The 14,626-nt window shown below is 36.1% G+C and overlaps 1 protein-coding gene across 2 annotated transcripts in view; it reads left to right on the top strand.

Moving 5' to 3' along the window:
• The window catches only part of stag1a (STAG1 cohesin complex component a), a 40,680-nt gene that overhangs the window by 19,704 nt on the left and 6,350 nt on the right, over positions 1-14,626 (top strand). For both annotated transcript variants that reach the window (XM_039676379.2, XM_089131296.1), the window contains exons 2-19: positions 5,537-5,681; positions 6,642-6,756; positions 6,857-7,009; positions 7,944-8,040; positions 8,122-8,198; positions 8,290-8,494; positions 8,919-9,070; positions 9,317-9,390; positions 9,472-9,595; positions 9,687-9,785; positions 9,856-9,935; positions 10,022-10,129; positions 10,253-10,367; positions 10,535-10,652; positions 11,565-11,668; positions 11,750-11,842; positions 11,929-12,018; positions 13,610-13,813. In XM_039676379.2, coding sequence (XP_039532313.1) covers positions 5,653-5,681; positions 6,642-6,756; positions 6,857-7,009; positions 7,944-8,040; positions 8,122-8,198; positions 8,290-8,494; positions 8,919-9,070; positions 9,317-9,390; positions 9,472-9,595; positions 9,687-9,785; positions 9,856-9,935; positions 10,022-10,129; positions 10,253-10,367; positions 10,535-10,652; positions 11,565-11,668; positions 11,750-11,842; positions 11,929-12,018; positions 13,610-13,813 — 2,037 coding nt within the window. In that variant the 5' untranslated portion in view covers positions 5,537-5,652. The remainder of the gene's footprint in view (positions 1-5,536; positions 5,682-6,641; positions 6,757-6,856; positions 7,010-7,943; positions 8,041-8,121; positions 8,199-8,289; positions 8,495-8,918; positions 9,071-9,316; positions 9,391-9,471; positions 9,596-9,686; positions 9,786-9,855; positions 9,936-10,021; positions 10,130-10,252; positions 10,368-10,534; positions 10,653-11,564; positions 11,669-11,749; positions 11,843-11,928; positions 12,019-13,609; positions 13,814-14,626) is intronic.

Below are 14,626 nucleotides of genomic sequence, written 5' to 3'. Positions count from 1 at the left end.
GTTTGCCAATCATTTAAAATACATTTAGGGTATAAAAGTGGCAGCCAACAGAGGGTCACTTTATGTCCACTTCTTTATAAAGCTTGAATGACCAGGATCGGTATTGCCGATCATTATGAAAAGAAATAGGTAGTCGGTATTTTCGGTTTGTTTTTGGTTAATTTAGTGTCCGTATATTTGACCAACTTATCAGTCTGTTTCATCGAAGCCTGCAGCTCAAGTTTACCACTCTTCTAAACTATCGGGGTAGAAGGTTGAGATTTTTTTTAAATGTATGTATTTCATGGTTTATTAGGTTGAGGGTGGAAGGGAAGGGTTGCTCTGAAGGTCTGTGAGAGCTGTGAAACAAAGGTGATTATATCAGAGAAGACAGATCTTGTAAAAAAAAAAAAAAAGCACTATTTTTCCACACAGTAGTGCTCATTAATCATATCTCCACAGCACTGGAGAATAAGAGAGAGAGAAAGAGAAACTGTAGAAGCAAACGACATTACCTGCTTTTTTAGAAGAATCTTCACGCTTTATGCCAAAAAAGGCATTAGCTAATTCTCAAAAACCCTTTAAAATATTCTTCCACTGAAACACATTACAGTGAATAAATAAGCACACAATGCTCAATGACTTTTGAAAAATGAAAAAAAAAGGCATTGTTGATGTACAGTATATTTAGAGATTCAGATTTCCGTCTGTTAATCACTATATATTTATGTCATATATTAATTTTGTCCATAACTGTTACTCATTTGTGTTCTCTGCTTCTCTTGCTCTGTTGTTCTATTTTCTGTTGTTTTGGCAATAGGAAGCAATTTTGTTATGCCAATAAAACACTTGCGCGAAGGAGAGAATGAAGGTCGGTCACGACTGCATTAGCTGTTTCAATTCTTTTCCAATGAGGAACGGATGAAGGTTGTCTGTTTACACCCACGTTATTAATGTTTTCATACTGTAACTTTTTGCTAGTTATTTATATATACAGTATATATATATATATATATGTTTGAATTCAGTAACACCTAATAAAATACAGAGACTCACTGAATCACATCCAGAAACAACACTGATAAGGTCCTAACACCTTTATTTAGACTTTGACTTAGACATCCCTCTGCACAGTGGACTCAAAGCAAAACCACAATCTGGAAAATAGCTGATCTGGCTGGTGCATTGCTCCTTTCTTTGTTTCTTTTGGATTAACTAAATTAGTTTTTAAAATATTTTTTAGGGAGTAGTGTTGGCCATTTTGGTAAATATGTCTCGAGTACAGATAGATCATCCTAGTTACTGAGTACATACATTTATAATCCCACAACAATTATGCGTAATCCAACAACATATAAACATTATTCGGGTGTTTAAATTGTAAATTTTTGCCCAGTTGCCCAGTTTTTCTCTGGAATTAAAGGCCTTTATTGGTTGTTTTGGCATTTTATTTAATGTGGACATCTTCCATCATGCCTCGTTTTTTTTCTGCGCTTTTTAAGATTTTAAGATGGCATTAAAAAAGTCTAAGATAGAGCTGCACGATTAATAATTGAAAGGTCGCAATTTCGAATCAGACAATCTAAATGTCAGCGATTTGGCTATGTCTATTAAACCTTTGATCACAGCTAACATTTTGATCAGTGTTGGCTGCTACTGAGCCAGAGAGACAGATTGTCACATTTTATTTCATTTTATTATTTTATCGCCGGCCTTCCCTACAGGCGAAGGTGCTTTCAGTATGTTAAGGGCCTGATGGTGCACTGTGCACAATCACATTCACATTATATTATATAGACTCTAAGGGTATGTTTGACTAAAACTTCTGTGTACAGATGACAACAGATGACAGTTTTCTGTGTACAGATGACAACAATGTCAAAATGATCCCTGTTCATACTGATCTGTGAAAACGACTAGAAACACTATATTGTGCATGGCCAGGCCAGTAGATGGTGATGTCACTTGGTAAAAAAAGACTATGTGGCTATAGAACTTATGTAGCCCCGCCCCTTTTCAGCGTTGTGCTCGTTGTCTTTTGTCTTCCGGTCTGTATTTTTACAGCGATCTTGCCTATTTATTAATGAACTCCACATTTTAAAATCTTTCCGGTCTACTGACATTTTGTTAAAGTCCCCGTGAACCGGAAGTTGCAAACGATTTTTCTCCACTGCTGTGACGTATTTCCAAGTGAAACGGAATATTGAACAGAGGGCAGGGGGTTACTCTAGCGCTCCTCCTCTCCATCTCTCGCTCATAGCAAACTAACGGTTTGAGGGGAGTGGTTAAGCGTTTCCCCACCCAAGCTGTGAAACCTACGTCATCAGAAAAAGAAACCATTCCAGACCGAAAGTAACTTTTCAGATTTTGATTAAAGATTACTAAGGTAAAACATTTTTTTAATATATATTTACTTGCACGGATTAATTGTTCACCACAAGACTAGTAATATGCGCTAACAAAGTAAATAGGTTCAATTTTGATTTCACTGGGACTTTAAGACATCTGCTTTAAACATTACAATCCTCATGATAACTTTACATTAAGTAAATCCACTTCAAAAGCTAATTACTCCTGGACAGCAATGCCATTGAGATGTACAGAGTGACCGCAAAAACGGAAGTTCAAAGACAATATTCTAAAGATGGCGGCGCCCTAGTTTCTCTGGTGGATAGACTGATGTAATAGACATGGGCATGACATCACTGTTTTCACAAATTTGTGTTTTGTAGTTTATATAGAGACAATAACGGTATTGTTTGAAAAAAATTGCACTTTGAAACCCGTTTTCAAATCTTTACATTTCCATCCTCTAAAACGCCATTGACAGGTAAATAGGGCTGTCAAACGATTAATCGCGATTAATCGCATCCAAAATAAAAGTTTGTGTTTACATAATATATGTGGGTGCGCTGTGTATAATTATATATATATATATATATATATATATATATAATATATATATATATATATTTAATTAATATTTTCATGTATATAGATTTATATATAATTTATATTATATATAAATATTTTATATATAAATAATATTTTTTTTCTTAAATATACATGCATGTGTGTGTATTTATATATACACAAAATAACTATACACAGTGCACCCACATATATTATGGAAAAAGACAAACTTTTATTTCGGATGCGATTAATCGTTTGACAGCCCTACATATAAATAAACAGCCAAAATGCATAAAAGGTTTTATATTTTTAGTCAAAAACAGTGTCATGTAGGTTAAACAGTCTCTAAAACAGAGGATTTTAACCAGGAGCCCGGGCTTACTATGGGGTCTTCCAAGAAGGGCTGCTGTCGTTCTTAAAACTATATACATTTAGTTCTATTAACACAATCTTAATTTAAATGCTAACAAAAAAACCCCACTAAAAATAAAAGCTGTATATTTTTGAGTTTGATTACTTTAATTTCCTCAGACAAGCTATTGTCTGTTTAACCATCTCTGAAAAATAACTAATGAAATGAAAACAAGAACATTAAAACTGTAGCATTTTTAGACATGAATTATTACTGTCCCTTTAAATTACAATATGCAATATACGTTCACCTTTATGGTGGCATGTGTTCTTCTGCAATATCTATAAAACCCATTACTAGATTGGCCTAGAATTGAATGAATACTGTGAAATATGTTACATAACAGGAATTATTAAGAATATTGGAATTCAAAAGTTAACTACAGGGTTTAAAAAACAGTGGCATTTTCACCTCAGTCCCTGATTATTTTCAGACACGTGTGTTGTAGTTGTCTCAGTGTTGCGGTGGTGTCAGTGAGTTGTAATGTGCCTGTGTGGTGTTTGAGCAGTGGGGGAGGGGAGGTCATATTTAGAGCGCTCCCATGTGTTCAGGACGCCACTGAGGACGACGTTACAGGGTCAAATATCAACCAGATAGTTTTCCTACACTCTTTTACCTACATCTATACTGCTTATTTCTTGCTAAAGCTCACTTTATGGATAGCTTTGCCTCTCTACACAAGAGTTTTTGTCCTTGTGTCCTGACAGTTACTCTCAGTTTAACTTCACTGCAGACTCGCACCTGTAAAACTGAGTTCTCAAGGACAACTACAGCGTACAGCCATCTAGTGGCAGTCAAAAGAGGATAATATTCACCTCATCTTTACACCACTTTACACTCACATCCCCATCCGGTAGTGCATGTTTCAATATGGTTTGTTTAAAGACATATCAAATAACGCTGGTCGGGATGAATAACTTGATTTATGCAATTTCACTTTCTTTTCAATTGTGACTTTTTTTCACCTTAGAGTACATATTTCTCTGGAAATCATTGGCACGGCCTGGTTTTCCTTTTGCATCACCGTGAGAGTTTACTGCATTAAAGGGGGAGAGATATGGCAAACTAAAGAGAGTATAATGGTGTGAATCAAACTCGTGTGCATTTCCTCATCTGAGCATTAGTGAAGAACATTTTAATGAAAACTTTCTTAGCCTGCCCCCTACTGTTGCCCAAGAAGTGCTTTATATCCTCTGGAGTTCAGCACTTTGTTAGTGAGAGAAAACTCAGTCTAAAAGCGTGTTTATGATCAGTACTGTTTCTTAGAGCCAACTGAACATTAATCAAAATTTTTATAAGTGTGGAAATTTTCCAAAAACACATTTTGTTATGCCAACAAAGAATCATTAAAGGTCAAGTACTTTATGGTTCATACTGCCCCTAGTGGTGATAGATAACTTTAGTCAGAACAACATCCACATTCTCACAAAAATGTAATCTTTTACTATTTAACTGATGTTTTAAATGAAATGCTTATCATTTTGCCCCTGTGTTATTTTAACAATCAGACAGACCTTTCTAGTCTTCTGTTCCTTTTGTGAGGCGAAAGCTTCATGCTAAATGTATCGGTTTAATTCACTTTTGGCCAGTCAGTGACCAATTCATTTAATATGTAACCATTTAAAAAATATCAAACTGTTTTAGTAGAAAATTTTGGCAAATTTTTGAAAAATTTTAGTAGAAAAGAGAATTATCTGAACTTGACAAAATAGATCACCTAGATATTTTGTCTCAATTTTATTTAATATGGATGTTATTATTATTTTTTTTATTTATTTATTAATTTAAGACAGAATACATGTGTGTGGATCTGTATTGCTCTTCCCTGTGACTATGTAGATTGACACCTCTGCTAATGATGTGCTGCTGCAGTTCATAAAATGACCAGTTGGTGTCGCTGTTTAGCCTTAATTTACTTCATGTCCATATTTCAACGTTTCAAAAGTTCTGCAAGGTTACAAACCCTGAACAATGTTTCAAGTTCATGTCTTTGACATCAATACAAAAAAGTGTTTAAGTAGCGTTAATCACAGTATTTTAGTTTTATGGAATATAAATCAATGACTCATTTTTAAATGGGACATATTTGCTTTGTATAAAGTCATGAATTATGGAATCTAGATCTTGTTGGTGAAATGATATTTTATAAATAAAGAGCATGTTTTTCTAGTGCCTAAAGACCTGCTTTAACAAACAAATGTTTGAGTCTTTTTTTTCTTCTGTCCCCTGCAGGCTCAGAGTTGCAGTGTTAATACTGTCATCAGGACCTAAAGCACACTGAAAGAGCTCATCTCAGCAGAGCACTACACACACGACTTGTAACACACCAGACCTGCCCCTCCATCATCATGATTACCTCAGAACTGCCAATGCTACAGTAAGTCCCCACTTCATTTACACTCATACTCTGTTCACTTCAGCTACAACTAAATTATATGTGCAACTACAATGTCATAATTTCTCTTACTCAAATGTGATTATAGTACATTTCTGAAAGATTTAGCCTAAAACATTGTGTCTGACCAGTGATAATAAATTGTGAAATGCCGTCTAAAACTGTATAAACAATATAATGAAATGATCACAGTAAAATATATTTGTTCTGTTTATTTTATGTGATTCAGTGAATATTTTATGCCTGACTTATCTTTACAAAGTATAATGGCCCAATTTTATAGAGAGGGTTTAGATTAAGACAGAATTAAGCCTTAGTTTAGTTAGGGCATTTAAGTAGCTTTTATAAACGTGCCTTATAAAAAACAACAATGGCACTGACATATTTTATGACATGACAATGCAATTTGCTTTCAGATAAAACTGCTCAAACATGCATTCTACTCTAGTCTGGGGGTATGAGAGCTAAATGAAAGTATAACTGGGTAACTTTTGAACTTGGCACCTCTAAAGACTCAAATTATGTAATTTCATCTTCATTAAGTGGTCTACAGGGACAGTTTGTTATGTAAATGAGTGGTGTGACAGGATCAAAACTCACAGACTAAAATGTATTATCTGGTTTTAATTCAAAATAATCACAACTGATCTTTTTGAATTGATTTCAATTTATATATATATACACATACATTTTAAATATAAATTTGCTGAATGTCTGTACTGACATGTAAAAATGCATTTATACTCTAATATAAAATATACCGCCATGAAGGGGTATTTAGAATTTATTTATATTGAAATAAATATTAAATTAATTATTAGAATTAAGCTAGCAAAACACTTAATAGCAGAATTTTGTGTTTAATTTACTTCATCAGATGGATAAGAACTATTTAATTTTATGACTCAGATGTTCAGAGTTCATGGTGTGTTTTTCTCACAGGGACTCCGGTGAGTCGGGACAGGACACAGTTAGTCTCAGTATGAGCATGAGTGAGCTGGACGACCTTGGAGATGGAAAGACCAAGAAGAAGAGAGGAAGGCCTGCCAGACCACCTGTATGCCTCACACAAAAGCTGTTTTCGTGACTTACCACAGAAATATGAATATATTTAGCATTTTATGCAACTTAGCATTTTTTATTCCCTCTGACTCCAGGCTCCCAACAAGAAGCCTCGGAAGTCACCATCAGAAAAGGGCTTAATGGGAGCCCCTCGGGGGCGGAAGGCCAATGGAATGGCTCCGCAGAATGGAGAGGGGGATCCTGTTACTCTGTTTGAAGTGGTCAAACAGGGAAAGAGCGCTATGCAGGTAGTAAAACTCAAATATAGAATAATTAAGAGAAAACTGATCAACATGCAAATGAGCTTAAACTGGTTTTAGGTGTCTCATGTATAATGAGTTATAATTACATTTCACCACACAATGAATTCAAATTACGTTTATTAAATATCCCATCTGGGTTTGATTTAAAAAATAAATTATGCACGATAAATGCCATTTTTTTCCTGAGTAAAGCGTACTCGATTAAAATATAGATTTGATCGGTTTTAGTCAGTTTATGGAAATTACACAGAACAGAATGAATTATACTGTCAAATTATATACATTTGTTTACAGTGTTAAGTAAAGACATTTGTAATGTTACAAGATTTATTTTTAAAATAAATGCTGTTCTTTTTGTATTTTCTATTCATCCAAAAACAAATGTATTATAGTTTCCACAAAATATTAAGCAGCACAACCATTTTAAAAATTCGTAATAATAATAAATGTTTTTATTACCAAATCAGCATATTAGAATGATTTATGAAGGATCATGTGACACTAAATACTGAAGTAAGAAATTTATTCACAGGAATAAATTACATTTTATAGTATATTTTCAATAGAAAACAGCTATTTAAAATTGTAATTATTTAAATGTGCATAAAACCTTTGAACAGTAGTGTATAATTAATTGCATACATTAATTAAGCTTAGCAAATTCATTTAACATCTATAACTATAAACTATTATGGTGTGTAATTTTTCACTGTTAAAGGAAGAGTGAAATGTATAGCTGGTCTCCAAATGTTTGAGATCAGGAGCAGATGCTGGATATGTAACAGCTGAAGGTGTGAGTTATTACAACCTCCATGTCAGACTCAGTTAAGCCAGATTGTTCTGCTAAATAAGCAAGTGTTTAGAAGCTCGTCCGCTGTGTTTATCTAAACAGTAACACAGCTGTCTCTAAATCTTTCAGTCAGTCGTTGATGACTGGATCGAGTCGTACAAGCAGGACAGAGATATAGCACTTTTGGACCTCATCAACTTCTTCATCCAGTGCTCTGGTTGTAAAGGTAACTTATGTTGTATTATGTTATATAATAATGATATATTATTCATTCATAATAGTGATTACTGATCATCCTTCATTTCAGGCACTGTCAGAATCGAAATGTTTCGCAACATGCAGAATGCTGAAATCATCCGCAAAATGACAGAAGAGTTTGACGAGGTACCCTTTCTGCTGGATTCACAAAAGTTAGTGTTGTCGAACGACCTTTGAACTCCAGTCTGAGTAGGTAATTGTTTGTGTTTTAATGCAGGACAGTGGCGATTACCCTTTGACCATTTCTGGCCCTTTGTGGAAGAAGTTTCGCTACAACTTCTGTGAGTTCATCTGCGTCCTGATCCGTCAGTGCCAGTACAGCATCATCTACGACGAGTACATGATGGACACGGTCATTTCTTTGCTCACGGGTCTGTCAGACTCACAGGTCCGAGCCTTCAGACACACAAGCACTCTAGCAGGTAAACCCACATTTATGTAATTAGAAGCTATTATAAATCTGTTTTCAACAAAATTCGGCCAAAATAAAAGTTCTATGATTTAAGAAACTATGAACAAGGAAATGAAGACAACCATGAATATTAGTATTTTACAAATTTATTGTTGCTCTGAAGGATAGATGATATTATTATTGTTATTATTATTATTAAATACTTTTTTTTATTTTAGTTCAACAGTATTAATACTATAGCTATATATTTCTTAATTGGTTTAATTTTTGTAAGATAATGAAATAAAAATATTTTAAGAATAATAAAGGTTAAATAGGTCTAGTTATATTTAATGTGTTCCAAAAAAAACAACAGTGTGAAAATGGCCAACTGAAGTAGAGAGAAATATTTTAAAACTCTGTTAAAAAAAATGAGTTTGCGTACCTGTCCTCAGCCATGAAGCTCATGACAGCTCTGGTGAACGTGGCTCTGAACCTGAGCATTAACCAGGACAACACACAGAGACAGTACGAAGCTGAACGCAACAAAATGGCGGGAAAGAGAGCCACCGAGAAGCTTGAACTCCTACTCCATAAGAGGAAAGAGGTATTACACCTTAAGCTCTCCTGTCTTTTCATTTATAAAACCTTATTATTATTTTTTTGTAGACTGTTAAGATTATAACCAGGTCCACATGAAATCCAACGCACAAAAAGATCTTCCACAGAATTGAAATACCTGGCTGTCACCAGATTTTCCCTCAAAATGAAGACAGAAAATGTGAAAAGTCAGATAGTGTCAATATACGGTCACTGCTGAGCATTTACTCACATGAACACAATTTTTCACCAGCTTCAAGAAAACCAAGACGAAATTGAAAACATGATGAACTCGATCTTCAAGGGAATCTTTGTTCATCGCTATAGGTGATCAAAGTTGTATCTTCTCACAATAACAGCATTCATGTAGCTGTGAGTGTCTGATCTCTTCTTCTGTGTGACTGACAGAGATGCAATTGCTGAAATCAGAGCGATTTGTATAGAGGAGATCGGTGTGTGGATGAAAATGTACAGTGATGCCTTCCTGAACGACAGCTACCTGAAGTACGTGGGCTGGACGTTACACGACCGGGTACGCCATATCCGAATACACCGAGAGCAGCAATTTTGCCCCTGTAATTCTTCATTTTCCGTGTATTAACATCAGCATTCTCCATTTCAAGCAAGGTGAAGTACGTTTGAAGTGTTTGAAAGCCTTACAAAACCTCTACACAAACCGTGAACTGTTCCCAAAACTCGAGCTCTTCACAAACCGCTTCAAGGTAAGAACGCAGTTCAGGAGAGGTATTTCAATACTCTGAATGTCTTTATGACGATACAATCTCTTCACAGGATCGTATCGTGTCCATGACGCTGGATAAAGAGTATGATGTGGCTGTGGAAGCCATTAAACTGGTCACACTTATACTTCAGTGAGTGAAGCACAAGATGATATCAAATGCTGAACATGACTCCATTCTGGATGCTTTCCTCCATCCAATGTTCTTCATTTGTTCAGGGGTAGCGAGGACGCGCTGTCTAATGAAGACTGTGAGAATGTCTATCATCTGGTGTACTCCGCTCACAGGCCTGTGGCTGTGGCTGCTGGGGATTTTCTACATCGAAAGTGAGCCAGCTTGCATACTTTCTCTGTTAAATAATTTAGTTAATAGTTTTAAATTTAATTTTTATGTATTTTATTTTCAAAGTAATTTGAATGAGTCCTCTTTCAATGCTACGTCATGTGTAGGTTGTTCAGCAGACATGATCCTCAGGCAGAGGAGGCTCTGGCTAAACGCAGGGGCAGGAGCAGCCCAAACGGAAACCTCATTCGCATGCTAGTGCTCTTCTTTCTGGAGAGTGAGGTAAGGCCGCACCTGATGATTAGCTGCTTATGATGAATTACGATAGGTTAACACAATATTTGTCTCCTGAGGTTTCACTAGAATCCAGCTAGTTTAGTTTATATTGGTCAGAAACTGTTGTGTTTGTGTCAGAGCTCACATGGTGTACGTGTGTTTTGTGTTTTCAGCTGCATGAACATGCTGCCTATCTAGTGGACAGTTTGTGGGATAGCTCTCAGGAGCTGTTGAAGGACTGGGAGTGCATGACCGAACTTCTGCTGGAGGAGCCAGTGCAGGGCGAGGAGGGTACGGTCACCCTGAGAGGGGTTTCACTGCCGCACATAATAGATCATAGTAGATTGCAAGCATAGTAGAGAGTGGGGCTAGTTGTCATAAAAGGCTTCATCCAAAAAATCTTTGTGTTTATGTTGGTTTTGAAGACAGTTCAAAACTTGTCATTATTTGTTTTATTTTACATAATTGGTTCACTGTTTAAATTTAAACAACCTATAAATTATAGGCTTTACAGATAATGACACGTTTCATTGTGACGACTTAAACTATGTAGTGTGAAAACATGCTACGCTACATGTTTCACGAACTGTATCTTTTTTTAAGTAGACAGAAAATGTTCTCTGCTTGGTAGCCTTTTTTAAAAAATAATTTACTTTTATTCAGTAGTTATGTATTCAATTGAACTTTCTATTCATAATAGAATCCTTAAAAAAGTGTCAAAAAAATTATAGCAGCACAAATGTTTTTGACATTGATAATAATAGAAGGATTTCTGAAGGATCATGTGACACTGATGACTGAAGCTGGAAATTCAGCTTGGCCATCACAATATTTTGAAATAGAATATAAAAAGTTATTTTAAATTGTAGTAATATTTTACAATATTACTGTATTTTATCTTTGGTGAGCAATGAGCATAAGAGACTTCTTTTAAAATATTAAAACATTTTACAGATCCTAATTATTTGAACGGTAGTGTATGCTGATGCAAAATATTACTTTCAAAAATAAACTCACTCACCCTGAGAAATATTCACTGGTGTTTAAAGTGTCAATCATCCATATTATCTCTCCTATTTCTGAGCCATTTTTCGTGTCTGTGTAAAATGCACATATCTAACCATATATTCTCTTAAATGGCCAAAGATGTGCATGTGCACCATAAGCACGGCTCTATCTCTCTGATTCTCTGTTTGTCTTCAGTGTTGTCAGACAGGCAGGAGGGTTCTCTGATCGAGCTGACTGTCTGTACTATTCGCCAGGCTGCTGAGGCCCATCCTCCGGTCGGGAGAGGGACTGGGAAAAGGGTAAGACCTTTATCTCACAAGCATTTTATTATAAAACCATTTTTGCCATCAGTGTTTAGTTTAGTCTGTCTTGTTGTACAGGTCTTGACTGCGAAGGAAAGGAAGATGCAGATTGATGACAGAAACAAATTAACGGAGCACTTCATCATGGCTTTTCCCATGTTACTCTCAAAAGTAGGATGAATAGTCTTCTGTTTTCATGCTCTCATAAATCATAAATGGCTCATTCGTATGCTGAGAAACACGTTTCCCACTTACAGTACCAGACGGATGCAGAGAAAGTAGCCAACCTCCTACAGATCCCGCAATATTTTGACTTGGATGTGTACAGTGCTGGGAGAATGGAGAAGGTAAGCAGTTTCTCCAGCTGGATCTCAATGAACGCTGGTATTTAATTTCCCGTTAGCGAATTCTACAAAATATTAATAATCAAGAATAATTAGTTTTAATTACGAATATTTGGATCAGTTAATATAATTAACTTAATGTAGTAAAATTAATATTACAATCAACCCACCTGTTCGTCCCGTGAACACTCAGCGTCAATTGTTTATTAATTCCAGGGGAAGAGAAATGTCTTTCTTACTTACAGTACTAAGAGCCTTTAGTTCAAATATAAATCGTTAAGTAAACTTAGTTGCAAGCAGAGAATCAGAAGCAAATACGTATTGTGCGCAAGTTTTATTAACTAAATCACAAACATAACTAATCTAAACATATGCATACATGGGTAAAATGGCGAATGAAAGAATGGAAACGGAAGCAGGAAATGGAACTATGGGAAAGATCCATTTAACAATGAAAAGAATCAAGCTTATCATTTTCAGAGCATATCATTAAATTGATACTTGCATGGCATTTGCAGTGGAAACAATTCTTGAAGTTCTTGGAAAAGGATGTTGATGGCTCCGACTGAAGTAACATTGAAGTTGCAATCATTTTCTACTCCGTTGAATGAAGAAGATATGATGAACTTGCCTGGTTAGTTTGACTCTGTTCTGGTTCAAAGTTCTCTCTCTTTCCATGAGCACATGGCTGTGCACATGCAGCTTGTGACCTGCCGGTCCTGGGCCGGAGAAGGCAACCAAGGAGTGAAGAATTCGGAAGTGTTGATGGTTGCCCATTCAGTAATGGCAAAGTTACAGTTTTCCTCTGAGTTGGATTGAAGAAATTACAGTCTGACACTTTTGGGAAAGTGAAAGCATATATGCTTTCAGGCTGGGGTCCCCACAGCAGACTGGGGTCCCCACAGACATCAACCAGCAGTCGAGAAGCAGGAAACAAGATGGAAGGGCTTGTGGAGGTGCAATTTAAAGACTGAGAAAGGTCCCAGTCTCTCATAGCTGGCTTGACCAATAAGAAAGTTGGAGTTTCCAAGGGGGAGAATATGATTCATGGATATTTTGATTCAAGCATGCTCATTTGTATGTGCAGCTGGATTGGTTGCTGATTGAACACTATAAAAGATTCTCATAATACTAATATGTTGGTTTCATCGACATACAGTATGTACACAGTCATTTCGATCTTCAAAGTACCAATTTATAGACACCAAGGATGGTGTAGGTGAGGTTACAATGACCGTTGGTTGTATAATAATACAGTATCAGTATCAAATACTTAATATACATAAAATACAAGACAGTAAATCGTTCAAAAAAAGTAAATCTTTCATCAATAAATGAATGCCGGGAAGTCTGTTTTAAAGGCTTTTTCTGTCTTCTCCATCGTCTCTGTCTTGAACTTGTGACCACATTTTTAACAACAATAAAACCAACTTATCTGATCGTAGTCATGGTAACTAAGATCCTTCTTGCCCTTGTTGGGGAATGGGACCACAGATCACAGAGTGAGCTCCAAACATAACTTGCCAACTATAACAAACAATTGTCTGATTTATCTCAGTCGTTACAGCTGATAGACTGACTTTGAATGTTCCAGCACTTGGACGCATTGCTCAAGCAGATCAAGTTTGTGGTGGAGAAGCACACGGACACGGAGGTGCTGGAGGCCTGCAGTAAGACCTACAGCATCCTGTGCAGTGAGGAGTACACCATCATGAACCGCGTTGACATCGCCCACAGTCAGCTCATCGATGAACTAACCGACCGCTTCAACCACTCGGTGGAGGAGCTGCTGCAGGCGGTGAGGGCTCTGTGGAGGTGATGGACAGATTTAGAGAGATTGTTAAAGTATTAATTCAATTACAAAAGTTAATCAGAAAAATGACACATCTGACATTATTTAATCAGCCTCATGTCATTCAAATTGCATCTCTTTTTCATACAACAGTGGTTCATAGTGTAATGATGACAGCGTTAAAGTGCAAAAATGTGTCATAAATAATATGATAGCTTTGTGTGAGGAACGGACTGAATTTCTTCCATTATTCACTGCAACCAAATGAGTAATTCAGGGAGTTACTGGTTATGATCCAGTTCACAAATTTGTTCAACTCGAATTTCAACATGTATGGCTACAGAAAACTTGGCAACAGATTTTTTAATGTTTATTTGTGCCGTTTTTGGTGGTTAAAGGATTAGTTCACCCAAAAATGACATTTCGAATTACTTACCCTCATGTCATTCCAAACCCGCACAAAAAGTATTCTTGTTGCTTCGTAACTTCAAGGTTGAACCACTGTAGTCACAAGGACTATTTTAACAATGTCTTTATTATCTTTCTGGGCTTTGAAAGTGGTAATAACGGTGCAGTGCAGTCTATGGGGGGTCCGAAAGCTCTCGGATATCATCAAAAATATCTTAGTTTGTGTTCAGGAGATGATCAAAGGTTTTACGGGTTTGGAGTGACATGAGGGTGAGTAATTAATGAACTAACACTTTAACGGCACAGTTTTGGTGTTTGTTTTAAAAAGAAATTTAAAAACTTTTTTAAAAACTGAGGCTGTTTTTTTAGCTGAAGTAGATTTGGTGAATGAACGTGTATGATTGTGAGTTT

This window comes from Pimephales promelas, chromosome 5, assembly GCF_988280905.1.
Source record: "Pimephales promelas chromosome 5, fPimPro1.hap1.1, whole genome shotgun sequence".
Classification (NCBI taxonomy): Eukaryota; Metazoa; Chordata; class Actinopteri; order Cypriniformes; family Leuciscidae; genus Pimephales; species Pimephales promelas.
This window is presented reverse-complemented; position numbering and strand designations above follow the sequence as displayed.